We start from the raw sequence: 20,270 nt of genomic DNA, 5'->3' as shown, positions 1-20,270 counted from the left end.
AAAAAACATAGCCCAGGGTGTTGCTAAACCATATACCCAGGCATTACTACCCATTATCCTATAAAACTTCATCCATGTTTCTATTAGTTCAGTGGTTGTTCTGAGTAAAAAATGAATTCTGTAGCTCACATGATGTCCATAATTGAATATATTATCCACTAAAGATTTAATGCTATTATGCTGATCATTGGCATCAATTTTAGTAAAAGCATCACTTAGATACCATTTGGTCAATGAACAAGACTATATACTGACCCAGTGATGTGAATGACCCACATTGCTATTATTAAGGCTGTGACATAACAATTGCATCATTCAGTGCCAGATTTGATGTTTTTTAGATTCCCATGCAGTGCCTGCATTGAAAATGTCTAATAATATAACCACCTGTTAGGGGGGACAACAAAGAGTTTTTAAATTTCCCTCAACTGAGCATTGGCAAAAGTATATAAGACAAGAATCAAAACCGTGTCTGAATTTTGAAATTTTCTCAAAAATTGACGTTTTTGTTGGAAAAAATGTTTCAAAGAAAAATTTGAAGTACAAAACATTACATTTTCATGTCATATCACAAATATTTTGACTTTGTATTGTCTCAGAGGAGTTGCGGCTCAATGAAATCAGTCTCTTCTGTTAATAGTATAGATTATGACAAAATTGAAAGGTTTTAAATATCTTCCACTATTCTTGATCAGTAAAGGGTGTATGATATTTGTAAGCTGATTAGAATGAAGGATATCCTAAATATATATAAATACATAAACCTGTCTAAAAAGTTGTAAAAGTCAGATTGTTGCAGTTTCAAAATATTTTTCAGAAATCTTAAATAATAAAGGAACATCTGTTGCTTTTTCCAAACCTTTATAACATGTTACCCAGTAGTGACTTCTATTATTGCTTTACTCCTTGGTTTGTACTAGTTTTAATGATGTACCACAGTAGTATCTTACAACAGTAGCTAGCTAAGCTATACAGTTTAGTTTTTGGCAGTTTGAATTAGCCATTAAAGTTTCTTGTTATGTAGATCTTTGTTACATTGTTATCTATTTGGTAATTTACTTGTAAATTGAATTTGATTAAGTTATCTCCCTTGATTTTTTTCATTGGAATAAGTTATGATCTCCCTTAATTTTTTTTTATTGGAAAAAGTTATCTCACTGAATTTTTTTATTAGAAAAAGTTATCTGTTTTCTCTTTCTCTATTCTATTTGACTTTGAAAATTAAGAAAGATGATGTTCATTCCATTGCAAATTTTATTATATTCTGCAATTTTGACTCTTTTGAGTTATCTGTTTGTTTATCAATAAAGATTTTTGTGGTTTTTCCAATCATCATTTATTCATAAATATCTGAAACATTTATTGTGTTTGTAGTCAATATGATTAGATATATACATGTAAATACTAATTTTAAGCTTATGAATAAATTATTTCCACAAAATAAATCCTAATAAATCTGGAGTAAATTACTATGACGTCTTGGTATATTATCTATGTTTTAACAAAGAAACAACCATATAGAGGATAGATATCTGATTGTGCTGAGACGTTATTAGATGTTTATAAGAATCTGTATGATTTCCCAGGAGTAAGTGTGTCTACCTATCCTAAAAATCTAGTTATTTTATCAGAAAAACATGTTCTTTATCAGGATAAATCACAGAATTAGGTTATTTAGGATTACTTTATACGGGTCTTCTTGACTTATACGTTACATTCAGGGAAATTTTTTTTAATTTTTTAAACAAAATAAAACGGGAAAGTCAGAGGGGAATAAAGATTGGTTTCAAGATCTCCTGACTTATGTCAGTTTTAGAGTCTACTGTTTTTGTCATCTTCAGGGTCTTTCATTTATTGGTTATTTATTCTTTACATAACGTTCATTGGCATAAAGGTCAAGTTGATACAGGAACTTATGTGTTTAATAACAGTCAAGTTTGATACAGGTATATTGAAAGTCACATTTGATACAAATATAAGGAAGGTGAGATTTGATGATGGTCAAATTTAATACAGGCATGAGGAAGGTCAAATTCATTTCCAATAAAAGGAAAGTCAAATTTGATACAGGTATGCATAAGCTCAAGTTTGATACAGATATGATGATGGTCAAGTTTTGATACTGATATGAGTCTGCATGAGGAAGCTCAAGTTTGATACAGGTATGAGTCTGTATGAGGAAGCTCAAGTTTGATACAGGTGTGATGATGGTCAAATTAATTTGGTACAGGTTTGTGGAAGGTCAAAATTGATACAGGTTTGAGGAAACTCAACTTTGATGCAGACACAAGAAAGGTCAAGTTTGACACAGAAATAAAGAAGCATGAGTTTAATACAGGTACGTGAAAGGTCAAATTTGATAAAAAGTTTATCGAACATCAAGTATGATACAGGTATGAGGAAGGTCAAATTTAATACTGGTATGAAAAATGTCAAATTTGAAACAATAAGGAAGGTCAAATATGATACAGGTTTGATGGTGGTTAATTTTGAGATAGGTATGAGAATGGTAAAGTCAAGGTCAAGCTTTATAGATACAGAAAGGAAGTAAGGGAGTTTGATTAGGGTTTGACAGGTATTAACAGCAATATTAAACATCGTCTAGTAACCAAATCTGTATGATAGTTGTAATGAGCTCTTTTTGCTCTTTTACTTCAAAATAGAAAATTCATTTATTTACAGTTTGTCATAATAGCCTTGCAAATTTTGTAAATGGGTATACATCAATGGATTGTAGAAATTATGTTTTTTGACCGATTGATTTATTTATAATTGGTCTATAATGGTCTTTATTACCTTTTGATATAGGAAAATGTGATAATAAGTTCAAAGCTGTAAATTGATGCAGTTCATTTTGATTTTATCCATTATGTCTGACCTTGAAAAGCATGTTGACAAATGACATTTAGTTTTCAAACTTTTGACAAATTCACATTTAGGAATATTTTATACTTTTTAAAGGCATTTGATGAAACTTATAATATCTTTAATCAGAGATATTTTAAATAATGCATTAGTTTTGTTGTTATATAAAAAGATAAAAAAAAACATAATATCTTTAATCAAATTCATGTTATTAAAATTATGCATTTATTTTGTTGATTCTCAAATAATTAAAGATAGAAAAATAACAATAAAATAGCTCATAATGATGTCATCTTATAAAAAGTGTTCACTAAATTAGGACATTAAAATCCCTCTATGTTTGGACCTGTATTGCATTTAGCATCTGATGATTAATTGTGAATGTGCTGTGCTCAGCATTTTCAGTTTAATTCAAATAATGTCATCTGAAAAAGTGGAGAAACTTTTATAATAATGGTATTCCTTTAAGTATGTTATTAATCAGATTTAAGAAGTTGAATCATTTTAGTGTGCATGAATTTCACATACCTGCCAAGTTTTCAAAATGCCCATGGGGGTTTTGCATGCAAGATGGCTGCCATACTCCTAAAAAATCTTCAAGGGGGCCTTCAAATACAGTGTAATGTTGTTTTTTGGCTTCTTCATACTTTTATAAGCCTCAATTCATTGTAAAATTGATTGTTTTGTTAAAATTGTGGACATAATTGCTCTTTAAAAATTTCAATTTGGGAGCCTCCATGGGGGAAATCCCCCGCGAATAGTGACAGTTGGCAGGTATGATTTCAGTGGTGGATCCAGAAATTTTCATAAGTTAAAAGGTCCTCAGGGATTGTTTCTGTCATGCTTCAGTGATTCCCTTAGTCAACCAATTTTTTCTCCTAAAAGGTTACAGGGCCCCCTAAATCTGCCTCTGAATTTGACAACCAATGGACCTTACAGTATGGCAGCCCTCAGTGACCACTCAATAACATGCAAAAACTATATATTATTTGATAGCTATGGAACTACAGTAACTAGCAGGGGATAACACAATGTAATTATTAGATAGCTGTTAACTTGAGCTTTCAGGAGGTTAAATAAAAAATATAACTAAGGCATAATGAATCACTTAATTCAGTACCGATAAATACCAGATATAATTAAAAGATTTAATTGAAAGGTGAAAGTGAAATGTATAGCTATTATAGTTGAATTAGCAGTCTTAATGATGGCTCTTCGATATTGATGATTATTGTTCTGAATAGAAACATAGATTGTAGCCTTTGTAGGATTTTGTAAATGCATGTTACAGGTAATACCATAAAATGGACATAATTTGAAAGTTTTCATGCAAATTATCTCTTCATTGTATAGAAAATCTATTATGTGAAAGCAATTTATGAGCTTTTAACTTTCATACATGATTTATATGACTATGTGATCCTAGGTTATCCATCTCCTGTGTGTTGAATGTCTTGTTTTTGCTTGGCCTAAAAGTACACATTTGCATAAAAACCTTCTTGAATCTGTTTGGCTTTTAAGTACACATGTGTGCCTTGCATAAAACCCTTCTTATTTCTACTTGATCAGTTGATTCAGAGAAGCTATTGCCTTGTTTCTTCATTGATTTACTACAGGACCATTATAGACACCAGCTTTGGTGTACTAAGGGTACAGGTTAGTGCCTCAAGTAAATAAGATTAAGTCCTGAGTCCCCATTGAAGAAAGATCAATCTTTTTAATATAAGCTACATGTATAAAAGGCCCAAACCTGACAAATTTAAAAACAATTCAAACAAGAATGTTGCTTCTTTACTGAATCTTGAGGTTTTCAGAATCAGAGCAAAGACTAGCTAGTTTGAACTTATGACTGAACTTGTTGAAGTGAATGTCTTCTTATTGACTGTTTGATTAGGGATCATAGCACATTAAATATCAGAAGTTTTGAGAGTAATGCAAAGTTGGGTTTAAGTTCATGATTTGATTGTGAATAAGGTTAATAGATAACATGCTGACCTTTCCAAATCAACCACATTTCATCTAAAATTCTCAATAATCTCCACAAAAATCTTGAGACATATAAAGAGTAAAATCTTTGTAGATATCCTTTATGAACAAAATGATTTTCAGAAGTAAATGAAAAAAAATTGGGAGAAGTAATGAAATAAATAACATTTGGTATCACATAATACCGTTCTCTTTCATCTTTCTTGTAATTGAACAATAAAGTATAACAATGTTACTTCATTTAATACAGAAAATTCAATTAAGATATCTGTATCATGACAAAACGAGGTATAATTTGTATTGGATTGTGGGTAAAATTGCCTACTATCGAAATAAAACAATTCAATCTATTAGAAAAATAAGTCAGAATGATTCCTTTATAGATTGTGTATGATTTAATCAAAGTGGACTGAACTTTTTTGTTGGAACCAGATAATTTATTTACGGAACCATATGTCTTACAGAACTGATGAGAAAAAGATAATATAATTAGAAGCCACATAATAAGATGATGCAAAAGATTATAAATAAAATAGAATAACTTATGTAATGAAAACATGATGGATATAAGTAATTGGTCAAATGTAATTATGATTATGCTTTACTATGATATTATTACGTAAGTATTTCTGTATTGGCCTTGTTATTGGTCCGAGGCTTGCTGTATTGGCCTGAGGCGAAGCCGAAGGCCAATACAGCTGGCCGAGGACCAATAACAAGGCCAATACAGAAATACACGTAATAATATCTTTATTAATTAACTACAGTGTTACAATATTTTTTTAATTTCGTTTCAAAAGAGATAAATATTTTTACCTTGAAGTGGAACTATCCAAATCTCAGTTTGTTTCTTTTTATTAGATGCAATACATAATGATCTGGTGCTGTTTCCAGGTGTCTTCAGCATTTTCTCATCTGATGAATTTTTCTACCCTTTTCAGTCACTATAAAGTGTTACAACTTAAATTTAGACGCAACACATAAATAGTAATTGGAAAGGTACTGCCATTGCATGTGTAATGCAGAAACTAATTTAAAATCGATGTGTAAAATCGTGAAATTATGAGGTCGTCAAGAAATGAACTTTGTGATAATCTGAGACTACTATAGTAGTCTCAGTGATAATCTACTCGTTCCCCAAACCTGAAATACTTTTATCGTCACGTCACGTCTGCTTTCAAAATACCTTTTAAATGAATGTGACCGTCTTTCGCCTGAAATGTATGCCATACTGACATTTTCAGCATGTTTAAGATAACTAAATGACAACTGCGTCTTCAAAACAACTGTTTACTTTCAATTTGTGTTTATCGTGACTTTCGATGTAAAACCTAGAGACGTTCCGAAATCCTGCACTTGTGTCAACTCGGCCAATACAGAAAAAATCTGTATTGGCCCAGTCTACACATTATATTGCATAGGCAGTTTTCATCATATTAAGTCCAATAACAGTGCAGTTAATTAATAATTATAAATAAAAAAACCATCAGGAGTACAAGCTACGTGGACGGTTCACTTACTTTGCAGAATATGCTTTGAAGTGTGTGATTGCTGCCTTATGTAACAGCTATAACCCACTCTATTTCAAAATCCACAATGGTGTCTTTTACTAACAATGATATTGATCTCTCTTACCACAGGTCAGCCGTTTATCGTCCACTTCCTATAATACTATAGACTATAATAGTTCCTAAAGACCATACTCGCAAATGGTATCAAGGGAGAGTGGAAAATCCAGTCCCTTAAATTTTCTCCCTAGAAACAGGGAGTGAACAAGGAACCTTGGTGTTTGTAGTCTGATGCGCTAACCACTAAACCATGGCTCTCCGTTCTTTTGTTCCTTGAACCTTTGACCTCTTGATTGCAGAGTTGTTGGACTTTATTATATAAGTTCTGCATCAAACCAGTAATAGCTATGAATGCTTATTGTTTTATTGAAAAGTTGCAACAGAGACATATAATATGATTATAATTGTATTATATGTTTTTGGTTGCAAGAATTTGATTGATGAATCAAATCATGCTTCTAAAAATATATATGTTATTTCCTAGTTGATAGCCACAAACTCTGAAGTTATGTAACTTCTTTGTAATGTTAAAAGCATTACAATCTAAAAATGAAAAAAACATTGTTAAACAGTGGGCTAGATTTACTTTAACGTAACCATCTGTAGTAAAAGGCTGACTTTGCAGTTTAAATTTTATCTAAGTTAAAGAGAGATCAACCTGTTTGATAGAATATTTGATAAAAACACAAAATCTGTGATTATTTTTTTGTTTGAAAGAACAGAAATTCAATTAACTCAGACATCTTGTGATTTAATTGATGATCTGAAAAGCAGGTGCTTGCATGTCAGCTATCCAGTAGTTTTCCAAATCTGTATATATAGTCTGTCATTCTATATCATTTATATACATGCTAAGCTAACATGATAGTGAACAGTCTTATAGACAGGCATCTAGTAGAATGTATTCCTGATATGAAGTTTCCAATTTTACTAATGTACAAGTAATGGAAAAATTGATGTGATGCGTTTTATTCTTTGTTACTATCCTCAGTATAGAATTGGTTTGGAAAATAATGTCCTAGGATAATCTTCCAAACTGGATGAGATACTTATGGTAAAAGAATTCATTCTGATACAGTTGTTTTGTTGAGTGGAAATAGATTTCCATTCAGTCTAGAACAACTTGAGTGAAGTTTTATTCAAAAGTATTTATACTGTTTTAATATAACAAGCCTGGAACTTAATATATAACGGGACATAAGCCTCAAAACTAAGGAAATACAATTAGTCTGTAACCAATAGATACACAATCCCCAGTGAGCAAGTTCAATTTTAAGGGATATAAGTTTGTAACTGGTAGGGTCTCAATCCAGGTTTTAAGATGGTGTTAAAATATTTTTTTTAATAAAAAAAAGGGGGGTGGGGTGGTATTTTTCAAGGAACAAGTTTAAGGCCTAACATATTGAATTGAAAGATGCTCTATTAAAGTGAATAAAAAACTATTCACAACAATCTTCTTTCCTCCACAATGACGCCTGTGTAGTGCTTCAGTTGAAACGTCTTACCTAAGACAAATCTGAATCCGACTTAATAATATATTTGTATCTAATATAAAAAGGATATTCATGAGAATATCTGACTGGAATTTCATTGATGAAATATATGTTTTACAAATGCATATTAATACTTTAAACTTGATGATTTTTTTTTTACAAAAAAAAAAATCCTAGGCGAATCAAGTGTGTTAAAAAATAATTTTAATGGAGGAAAGGGTTATTAAGAACAGTCTTTTTTAGCTCACCTGGCCCAAAGGGCCAAGTGAGCTTTTCTCATCACTTGGCGTCCGGCGTCCGGCGTCCGGCGTCGTCGTCGTCGTCGTCCTGCGTCCGGCGTTAACTTTTACAAAAATCTTCTCCTCTGAAACTACTAGGCCAAATTTAACCAAACTTGGCCACAATCATCATTGGGGTATCTAGTTTAAAAATTGTGTCCGGTGACCCCGCCAACTAACCAAGATGGCCGCCATGGCTATAAATAGAACATAGGGGTAAAATGCAGTTTTTGGCTTATAACTCAAAAACCAAAGCATTTAGGGCAAATCTGACATGGGGTAATATTGTTAATCAGGTTAAGATCTATCTGCCCTGAAATTTTCAGATGAATCTGACATTCCGTTGTTAGGTTGCTGCCCCTGAATTGGTAATTTTAAGGAAATTTTGTTGTTTTTGGTTATTATCTTGAATATTATTTCAGATAGAGATAAACTGTAAAAGGCAATAATGTTCAGCAAAGTAAGATCTACAAATAAGTCAACATGACCAAAATGATCAGTTGACCACTTTAGGAGTTATTGCCCTTTATAGTCAATTTTTAACCATTTTTCGTAAATCTTAGTAATCTTTTAGAAAAATCTTCTCTGAAACTGCTGGGCCAAATTATTTGAAACTTGGCCACAATCATCATTGGGGTATCTAGTTTAAAAATTGTGTCCGGTGACCCCGCCAACTAACCGAGATGACCGCCATGGCTATAAATAGAACATAGGGGTAAAATGCAGTTTTTGGCTTATAACTCAAAAACCAAAGCATTTAGAGCAAATCTGACATGGGTAAAATTGTTAATCAGGTGAAGATCTATCTGCCCTGAAATTTTCAGATGAATTGGACAACCTGTTTTTGGGTTGCGGCCCCTGAATTGGTAATTTTAAGGAAATTTTGCTGTTTTTGGTTATTATATTGAATATTATTATAGATATAGGTAAACTGTAAACAGCAATAATGTTCAGCAAGGTCAGATTTACAAATAAGTCAGCATGACCAAAATGGTCAGTTGACCTCTTTAGGAGTTATTGCCCTTTAAAGTCAATTTTTAACCATTTTTCGTAAATTTTATATATCTTTTACTAAAATCTTCTTCTCTGAAACTGCTGTGCCAAATTGATTCAAACTATGCCACAATCATCTTTGGGGTTTCTTGTTTAAAAAATGTGTCCGGTGACCTGGCCATCAAACCAAGATGGCTGCCACGGCTAAAAATAGAACATAGGGGTAAAATGCAGTTTTTGGCTTATAACTCAAAAACCAAATAATTTAGAGAAAATCTGACATGAAGTAAAATTGTTAATCAGGTGAAGATCTATCTGCCCTGAAATTTTCAGATGAATTGGACAACCTGTTTTTGGGTTGCGGCCCCTGAATTGGTAATTTTAGGGAAATTTTGCTGTTTTTGGTTATTATATTGAATATTATTATAAATATAGGTAAACTGTAAACAGCAATAATGTTCAGCAAAGTAAGATCTACAAATAAGTCAACATGAACGAAATGGTCAATTGACCCCTGTAGGAGTTATTGACCTTTGTAGTCAATTTTCAATCTGCTTCCTTTGTTTAATATTCACATAGACCAAGGTGAGCGACACAGGCTCTTTAGAGCCTCTAGTTTTTTTAAACATGCAATCTTAGGTGACAGTGGTATATAAATAATATTTTGAAATTACTGAATTGGATTATCTTAATACTTATATAGAACAAGAGAATCTGCATTTTACTTTATGAGACATGGCAATGTAAATTTCACACATTTAGTACCCACTAGCCAGGAAGTCCTAAAACTTTAAAAAGTAATGACGTTTTCTAAAAAAATTCAACAAAAATTGAACAAAGCTGTATTTTAGGAATATTGTATAAATTTGTAACACATTTGTTCAACTTGAATTGCTTCTAAAATAATTATTGTAAAAATGATTTGCATTTAATGGTTTTTGGGGCATCTATAACAATCCTGACTAAACATAATTTTGTATTATTAAACAACAGCATACTAAAAACATAATAAAAAACAAAATGGTTTTATGACAAGATCTTTTTGTTCTTTTAGCCATATGTATAGCTGATCAAAGTGTGGAAGATCTGATTAAAATCCTTTTAAGCAAAAACCATTTAGATAAAATTTAATAAGACCAACTTAACTGTTTTTGGAGTAAATTAACCAATTTATTTGGAATAATATGTTTAAAGTTAAATTCTTCCATGCATCAAAACATGTGACATAAGCTGCTTGAAATTAATTAACTTTAGCAACTGTTATTAAGTTGTTCCTTTCACCCTTTAAGAATGCATTAAAGTCTCTGTTGGGTTTATAAACAGATTAATAATCAGAGTTTTCCAATAAATGAAATGTGACATTATTCCTGTCTGCACATCTAACAACTGATGATCAGTAAAGGGTACTGTTCTGATTAATTTAACGGTAAATTTTACTCAATATGACCTTGAAAATTACAAATATTGTATAAGAATAAATAAGGTAATTTAACGGTAAATTTTACTCAATGTTGGTGTGAAAATTACAATTTTCTGTGTTAGAATAAATAATGATGTGAAGTAAATGATAATCAGACAGCAACCAATCAACACAATCCAATGTAATGTCCATTGATGGTGGTGTGGTCTTTTGGTTAAAGTTCTCAATATGTTTGTTGATTCCTTTTCCTTATATGTATTTTGAACTGCTGTCATGATGAAGGTCAATCCAGAATTTGTTAACTGTTATTCTCAATTCAGCTGAGGTTGTGATTTTAAACCTAGTTACCCTGCATTTGACAATTGTTTTCAGTTACTATCTTAGTTGATTTGGGGTTTGCCGGTTTTCCTACCAAAGGTTGTGGTTCTGTCAAAGTACCGGTAATACAGCTTTCTCCACTTCAAAATACTAGGCGCCACAATATTTCCAAGTGTGCTGAAAATAGGGTTTTACAACAACAATCAATAAATGGTCCATGTTTTTATGGCCAATCTAGGGGCATTATGTTTTCCGGTTTGTGTGCCTGTTCGTCCATTGGCTTGTTCATCGTTTCTGTCCCACTTCAGGTTAATGTTTTGGTCCAGGTAGTTTTTGATATAGTTAAAAGTCCAATCAACTTGAAATTTAGTACACATGTTCCCTATGATATAATCGTTCTAATTTAATGTCAAATTAGAGTTTTTACCCCAATTTCAAGGTCCACTGGACATAGAAAAAGATAGTGCATTGCAAGTAGGGAATGTAGGGAATCAGTGTCCTATTTTAACATGTTCCCATATTTTTTTCTAGGATTTTGGAAAGTAATCTTTACATGCAGAGAAGATATTTATTCAAAATAACCCTTAATCCAGGATTTATATAATAACATGCAGAGAAAATATTTATTTTAAATAACTATTAATCCAGGATTTGTGTAACTGACTTACTTAGGGATCAAATAGATTGATTTTCCAGGTATTGTTATAAATCTCAATGAAAGCTGAGGAAACCTCTAAATATAATTTAAGTATTTAAGATGCCTCATTTTACAGTCTACAATCCTAATTACTTTATATAATCTTTTAATCTCTACAGGTAAAAAAACAATTGATACTATGTTCAAAAATATCCATGTATAACTTAATTAGAGAAATTGACAATTATTACATCATCAGATCTAAATGGGAAATATTTTACAAAATGGTATGTTTGTCCTACAGGCATTCATACACCTGTATTCTCACAAATTATTCATCATTATCAACTATTTAATAGTGATTGTGTCTTAACCTGTAGGCAACTAGACCCTTCAATTTTATTTTATATACTTGTTGAGAAAGACTGTTACTTATTTTATATACTTGTTGAGAAAGACTGTTACTTATGTAAGTAGATATTTTAATTCTTTAAATTTTTTTTTATTCTCAATATTTAGAAAACAGTTTATGTTATTACACAAGGCATTACACTACTTTCTTAAAACATTATCTAACATTAGAAAATGATGTTATTACATTTGCAGATATTTTGCTGAATTTATTGCCATAAATGAAATTCCTCGTATTATCTATCTGCTAAAATTATGATATCTTCAAAGGCAATTGTTACAATATCTCTTGTATTCAAAAATATTATTTTGACATGTTTCCTAAATAAAATTGTAATTTGTTAAATTATTGACAAATTCATACATATTTATTTGAATAAACCATGTCATCATTTTAATTCTATTCAAATGTTATAGTATTTGAAGCTATTGTAAGGATATGGAGAAACTCCTGTGACTGCCCACTCTTATATGATCAATGGATTGTTACAGTCACATGTTTTCTAACTGATGATATCCCCGACTACTTTGTGTCCACATGCATTGTTTTTTTGTTTCGGTAAATATATGGTTTTATTGACCTTTTAAAAACTTTTATTTATTTCGGCCATTAGCCTCTGTAAATATCAGTTTTTCAAAAGTCAATAAAATTGCACATTTACCTCATCTAAAGACTGTAACTGTATAGTATTTTTCTCAAAGCACTTATTGACCATGATTTTTTATTTGGTATTTATTCAGAAAGAATATTTTTTTATGTTATCTTATGGTTTTGGAATCCTTATCAAGTTAAAACTATGCGACAGAAGAATATTGAGGAGTAAAGTACGGGAAAAGCAGGAAAAACAAGAACACCATTATTTATGTACTCAGTAATCCTCTTGGCTTCAACATAGATTTTTTGAAAGGTCAATGTCAAAAAGAAGGTCATCCTAGTACAATAAACAAGTTATTTTGTTTGGGCCTTAGATTTGAAAGTGTAAATCCATTCTGCTTAATAGAATTTCGAGGTAATTGAATGTACTTGAGTATGTTTTCTTCAATGTGTTTTATTTTCTGATGGAAATGAAAACCTTCAAAAAATAAGTTGTGGAATTATTATATTATAGTTCATTTCCTTTATGAAACTTATACTCTACTTGATTCACTGATACAGGTCACTATTTCTACCTGAAAATAAATTAATTGTTGGTTTTTATCACTGAAATAAAAGTATGGTTGCTAGGAAACACACATTTTATTTTATTATTGTCATAAAAATTCTGTAAATTGAATATTCATGTCTTGTGGGCAGTTTTTATTTATTAAGAATAGGAAGGTACAGTTATGTCCCTTGGCTATGTTATTTGATCAAAAGAAGTAGTAGCAATCTACATTTGTACAAATACAATACATCAAGCCTGGAGTTATGATTTTAATAAATGTGTGGTAAGAGAGAAAACAAACATTTGAAATGATAATCTGAAAATTTGACTACTAGTTTGTTTGTAAACATACTGAAGCAATATCATCTGAGACATCTAGGCACTATTCTATATATACATATGGTTAGTTAATTATTACTTATATTTACAAGGACTCATGATTAGTGACAAATATCTTTTATAAACATAGTTTTATATTGTTATACTACTAAATAGATATAAGAATATGTGGTATAAGTGCCAATGAGACAATTCTCCATCTAAGTCACAATCTGTAAAAGTAAATCATTATAGGTCAAAGTATGGTCTTCAACACAGAGCCATGGCTCAGACCTAACAGAAAGCTATAAAGGGCCCCAAAAAAGACTAGTGTGAAACCATTCAAACGGGAAAACCAACAGTCTAATCTATATAAAAAACGAGAACCAAGGAACACTTATAAACCACATCACCAAACTACAACTACTGAACATCAGATTCCTGATTTAGGAACTAGTGCAAACAAATGCAGCAGGTTTAGTTTTAGTATGTACCAACCTTCACCCTTATCTGAAACAATCATGTAACATCACAACATAGAAAGACACACTATAAAATATCAATTGAAATGGCTTAACTCAATCAAAAGGCATATTAACACAAGTAAACATACACTGAATGAATAAATTTGATCTTTGGCACAATGTTAATACAAAATTAATAACATAAGAGCTGTTGAACAATTTCAGAAAAACAATCATAACCTGGAACAAAATGCCTTTCATTTTTTGGTTGGACAAGCAGTTCACAAAACATTTCTATATAAAATAATTTTTAGGTGAATGATCATGCCAAGTTCATTGTCCGGTTTAAGAAAAATGTAGGAGTTAGGAGTGGCTATTTTGTTAAAGATACAGTAACTTTATTTACATATGCAGATGATTCATTTTTTGTAATGATGAAGAAAATATAAAGTGTTCTGCCAATATAAAATATGAATATAAATAAATTAATTGATATGTATCTAATATCATCATTCAGCAGCCACAGATGTTTACTTTGTCAAATTATCATCTTTGGAATTTTTATTTTTTAGATTGACGTCACAACTGCATCATGGGAAATAAACAGACAAAAAAGAAGTTATCAAAAGAAGATTTAGATTATCTAGTTAACAATACAAAGTTCACAAAAACTGAAATCAAAGACTGGTATAGAGGATTTATGGTAATGTTTTAACTGATACGTATGTGTGGAAAGCATAAAAGGGGGAGAGGGCCAGCTTGGTATAGAAGATTTTATGTTAACTTTTTTTTCTCTGACATATAACCAACATTCAATCAACAGAAATTGAAACATTGAAAGTGTCAAAATATTCCATAAAAACCAAAATCACTACACAAATTATAAAATAAAAGGGAATCAGGTACCCTAAAGTTAATCCTGCTCCACATAATTACAACCAAACTCATGAGCACATTATCTGGCATCAATATCAATACTTTAGATATAAAACCATTCTTGAGTCTGACAATTTTCAATGGGAACTACCATATATTCAGTCTGACAATTTTCCATGGGAACTACCATATATTCAGTCTGACAATTTTCCATGGGAACTACCATATATTCAGTCTGACAATTTTCCATAGGAACTGCCATATATTCTAGCAATTTTGGCATTGTTGGAATTTTTAAACTTAAAAATTATCTAATTATCAATTAGATTTTTTTTTTATAGAAATTAATGTTTTCCATTGTTATAGCTAGGTTGTTTTTCTTTTAATTTGTACTTTATACTTTTCCTTGATTTTTAATGACTTTTAGTTTCAGCATTGAAAAAAGAAAATTAAGATTTGGAGATTAATGATTATTGAAGAAAATAAAAAACCCTTGTTTCAAAATTCCAATAGGGAACATACTTTTTATAATTGTATAAAATAAAAAAGTCATCTGCACTGTATGCTAAAGTGTTAGACATGAACTGAGCTTTAAGGCTCTTTGTTATTGATTAAATTTATACATAATGATCAAAGTTACTAGAAATTATTGTTTTCAGTTTGAATCTTAGTGTTATATGCTCAAAGTGCTAGACATCATCAAAGTTTAATCCTAGTTTTTTGTTACATAAACTCATGGTTTTCATTTATAATAGATACTTGTTGCAGCAGTTAACGATTATAAAAACAGGCCATACTTAAAGCTATTTTGTGATTTATATGCAAAATTTTGTTAAAAGTACAAATGTATTATATAAATTTCATTGGATATTTGGTTACCATCTGTTTGCCAATCACCAATTTGATTCTTTTTTTAATACTCTTTAATTATAGTTGTTTCCCTTTGCCAATTGTAGACTGGTCTCAAATTCCAGAGCCCAACAAAACGGAGGAGCTCTATAAAAATCTCAGAGAGCACAAAAACCAGGATTCTGCTACAAATAATTTACATGCACAACTAAGCAATGGTCTGAATCGGGGTTTTGTCCATTTTTGTGCTTATGAATCCCCGCTCCTCTTTGTACCAATACATAATTACATGCTGAGAAAGTAAAATATGATTTGAAAATTCTGATTCAAATAACATGTCATGGTTTTGAAGTAATTAAATATTTTTCGACATTTGAAAGAAAAAAAAAGAAGTTTCAATCCACAGATATTTGTTAATGGAAAATAAACGTTCAGAAATGTTGGGACACACACCAGTAAGCACTTGTACAAGTTTGCATGTTAAACTCTTCTAAAGATTTTCTCCATATCAATTCTAGTTTCCTCATGAATCATTACAGTGATTAATTATTGAGCGCGGAGAAGCTGGGATAAAAAGATAATTGTGGTTACACTATGTTAGTCACAAGTTTGATAAAGGCATTACCCTCATATCTTTAGTTATTAGAAGTTAATATGAAACCTCTTTTATCTGGTCTAAGTTACAAAGCAGTATTGGAATGAAACGTCAATATTGATGTAGTGTTTTATCTTTTTGTGCATAAGTCGGTTAAAAAGCATTTATGATTACTTTTTCCTATAGAAGATAGTGTTTTTTAGATTTGTTTTCCTCACCTTGAGATAGACAATCCTTTGTTGCAGAATAATTATTATTGGTAACAACTGCTATTTGTCAAGGGATGTTTAATTTGTAAACTGTGAAGTCCCTATGCGTAAATTTCATCCGATTATGGAAAATTGAAACTGACATGGATTAGGGAATGATACGTGCTTGACTTATCAAGGAAAAGTTTCCTATTTCATAAACTACATGTAAAATTGATTATAATAAGACACTTGTACTGTGCTTTAAAATGTATTTGACAAGGGTGATTTTATGATGAGTAAAATGACCAATCAATATGATAAAAAGTGTCCAAAATGTAGATCTTTGTAATCATTGCAGTTTTGTAAATTTCCCAAAGTCTAAAATAATTCATCTACAAATTCACCAAATATGAGAAATGAGAAATGAAAACAAGAAGTTACTAGAAGAGACAACATCTTACTTGGTTCCTGGATGGGGTTAAACTTAATTGTTTTTTTCTTCATCTTTACCCGTCCTCTCTTTAATCATGATAACTGAAATAACAAAAAAAATACATAAAATAACATAAAATAACATACTATAAAAACAGTACTGGAAAAGCAATTATAACTCATATACATAACAAAAACACATATACATAACAAAAACACATGTAAAACCATAAGGAACAATTACAAAAACACATGATAAACAGTAAGGAACAATTACAAAAACACATGATAAACAGTAAGGAACAATTTTGTATCAAAGAATTCTTGAAGTACTTATTTATCAATCTGCAGTTAAAGACACCACAAAATATTTACTTTGAATAGGCCTGCAGTTAAAGACATCACAAAATATATAGAAAGCAAGACTGAAAATTCATTATTTTATTGATTTCATGGAAAAAAAGCTGTACATGTATCTGTTAATTAACTCATTTTACGTAAATTTCACAACAAAGTTGATTTTTTAATGTCATATGATCAAGACTTCCAGATAATAATAAGGAATCAGGAATTAAATCTTTATCAAGACAGTGACCATTACTTTTAAAGAAAAGAAAAATACCAGATGAAATTGATTGATATTTTAAAAGCCTTAAGGCTTTGGCTTACAGTATATTTTTCAAAAAAGATATTTTTTATGAGAACAATATGTTAACCTTATATTTAGAGGAAACTTCCTGAATCACCAGACCAATGTTTGATAGCTAGTGGTTTGCTCCATCGGATAAATTCTAATTATAGACACATTTTCGTTAGCCTGGTTGTTCTAACAAAAGAAACCCTGATGTATTATTTAATCAACATCAGACAGAATAGATATACCAAAATGGAATATATCAATTATTCCAAAGAAACTCATTAAAAGCCACAACACAAAAGGTTTTGTCAAACATTTTTAAGACCAAATTGAAAAGAGTGACAGAGTTCCTGGACATAGCATTATAATCAAAACCAATATTCTAACAACTGGTCGGTTTGAATTAAATACAATCTATAGCTGTTTTTAACAATCATTGGGAACAAATATCAAGAAACTTAATCAGCTTGTGTATGGTTTTCCTCGTAAAATTGGTTGACATTTATCAGTCCCATGTAAACATGCTATGCTCTAACTTGAGGTTTCTTTTGACATCTATTGGGGTTTGAGATGCATGACATCAAAACAAGTAACGGCAAACAAATATCATTTGAAAGACTTTGTCAGAATTGAAATGAGAATGACAATTTTAAAACCGTCAAATAAAGTGTTAAGAATTTAGATTGGTCTGACCTACAAATGCTGGATGCCATTGAAATGTATTTGATTATAACTTATAAATATAAGGATCAGTTCAATCTTCTCATTTGAGCAAAATCTGGGACGATCTAATGTCAATTTACTGTATTCAGACTAAGATCTGTTATCACAGTGACATTCTAGCTGAATGCTTCCGTTTTTAATTTAAATAAATATTTGTTATGTTTTTCAGACTGTCTGCATAATAGCATTGTTTTTCATGATTTGAAATTTAAATAAAAATTCAATAGGAAATATGGATTCCCAGACAATTTGATCTGATTGTGTGCATAGTTTCAGGGTTTTAGAAAATCTTGATTTGTCAGCAGTAAGCATCAAATCTAATAACTAGGGCAGATGTTTTTGGTACTGAACGATTCATCTTTTATGTATCCCTTTACAGATTTTGTGGTATATAAGGTTTTTTAATCAGACACAAATTTGACTATGTCAACCAAGATTAATAAAGGCCGATGGAACACTTCATTTGTTAACAAATATATAATTTTCGTTTTGAATGTCTTGATTGCACAACAGGTACATATATTCTAAGAAATTATTTCATATATTTCATTCAGCCAAGAATAAAAATACTTTAAAAACTACATTAGCACTATATACAAGTCAGTGAAATTGCAAAACTAGAAATTGATGATGGAAAAAAAAAGAACATTGTATCTAACACATAGAGTAGAGATATTCTGCATTTGAATAACTGGCTTCTATATTACTGTCCAAAAAACTACAAAAAGCTGTTTGAACTATTGATGTTGAGGAATTTTAATTTTGATTTTTCATTTCATTTCAGCGAGATTGCCCAGAAGGTCTTCTATCAAAGAACAAATTTTTAGAAGTGTACACAACATTCTTCCCAACAGGAAATCCGGACAAATTTTGTGAACATGTGTTTAGATCATTTGATGAAGACAACAGTGGTAAAATTGACTTCAAAGAATTTTTGTTAGCAATTAATATAACGTCAGGTGGTAACCCACAGGACAAATTGAATTGGGCCTTTAGTATGTATGATATAGATGGAAATGGAACCATTGAGAAGAAAGAGATGGTAGAAATTATAGCTGTAAGTATTATAGTCGTAGAATTAAACTATAGCTGTAAGTATTATAGTCGTAGAATTAAACTATAGCTGTAAGTATTATAGTCATAGAATTAAACTATAGCTGTAAGTATTATAGTCGTAGAATTAAACTATAGCTGTAAGTATTATAGTCGTAGAATTAAACTATAGTTGTAAGTATTATAGTCGTAGAATTAAACTATAGTTGTAAGTATTATAGTCGTAGAATTAAACTATAGTTGTAAGTATTATAGTCGTAGAATTAAACTATAGTTGTAAGTATTATAGTCATAGAATTAAACTATAGTTGTAAGTATTATAGTCGTAGAATTAAACTATAGACTTAGGAGGAAAAAATTACTGGTTACTATAAATAATCACATGCATACAAAATCATTACCAAAAACAAACTTAAAAGAAAACAATATTCCAAACGAAATTTATAAAATGCTGATTGTATTGTAATTGTTTTCAAGAACCAGTTCAAATAGTCCAAAAAAGTTTCATGGTATTTGATCCCACTTCTCTTAGAACTTTTGTATTTTGTACATTGTTTTGATGGATGGACATACACACTACTGTATAAAATTATATGTTCCATCAATGACAGAAATACAAAAAGTATTTTTTAAGGATAAGATTAAGTTTCCATTTTCAAACCCTTCTGTCTGTAAAATTATTCAACTATCTGACTAGATTGTGATGTTTGGCCACTCTCTATAAGGGACCTACAAGTTGTCTGTTGTTAGGAAACACTTTTACATTGGCTAGAGGTATAGGGGGCTGAGTTTAATTCTGCCACATTTTTGCTCCTATCCCAAGTCAGGAACCTCTGACCTTTGTTAGTCTTGTATGTTTTTTTAAATTTTGGTTCATTTATATGTTTCTGATTTAAGTGTGATTTCCATTTTTTCTAGTGAACATTATTGTTGAGGGACTAGTTTAAGACCACCTTCTGGTGCTGGATTTTGTGGCTGTGTTGAAAACCCATTGGTGACTGTTTTCTGATCTTTGATT

The 20,270-nt window shown here is 30.6% G+C and overlaps 1 protein-coding gene across 4 annotated transcripts in view; it reads left to right on the top strand.

Annotated features, from left to right (window-relative positions):
* LOC143071922 (neuronal calcium sensor 2-like) overlaps positions 1 to 20,270 on the top strand; it is an 84,133-nt gene that overhangs the window by 61,967 nt on the left and 1,896 nt on the right. For 2 of the 4 annotated variants that reach the window (XM_076246625.1, XM_076246632.1), the window contains 2 exons: positions 14,469 to 14,599; positions 18,984 to 19,256. In XM_076246625.1, the coding sequence (XP_076102740.1) occupies positions 14,489 to 14,599; positions 18,984 to 19,256 (384 nt within the window). In that variant the 5' untranslated portion in view covers positions 14,469 to 14,488. Of the gene's footprint in view, positions 1 to 11,903; positions 12,028 to 14,468; positions 14,600 to 18,983; positions 19,257 to 20,270 lie in introns of those variants that run through there. The other 2 variants (XM_076246641.1, XM_076246616.1) reach the window with 2 other exon arrangements.

The sequence above is a fragment of the Mytilus galloprovincialis genome, chromosome 1 (assembly GCF_965363235.1).
Source record: "Mytilus galloprovincialis chromosome 1, xbMytGall1.hap1.1, whole genome shotgun sequence".
NCBI classification, from domain to species: Eukaryota; Metazoa; Mollusca; class Bivalvia; order Mytilida; family Mytilidae; genus Mytilus; species Mytilus galloprovincialis.
This window is presented reverse-complemented; position numbering and strand designations above follow the sequence as displayed.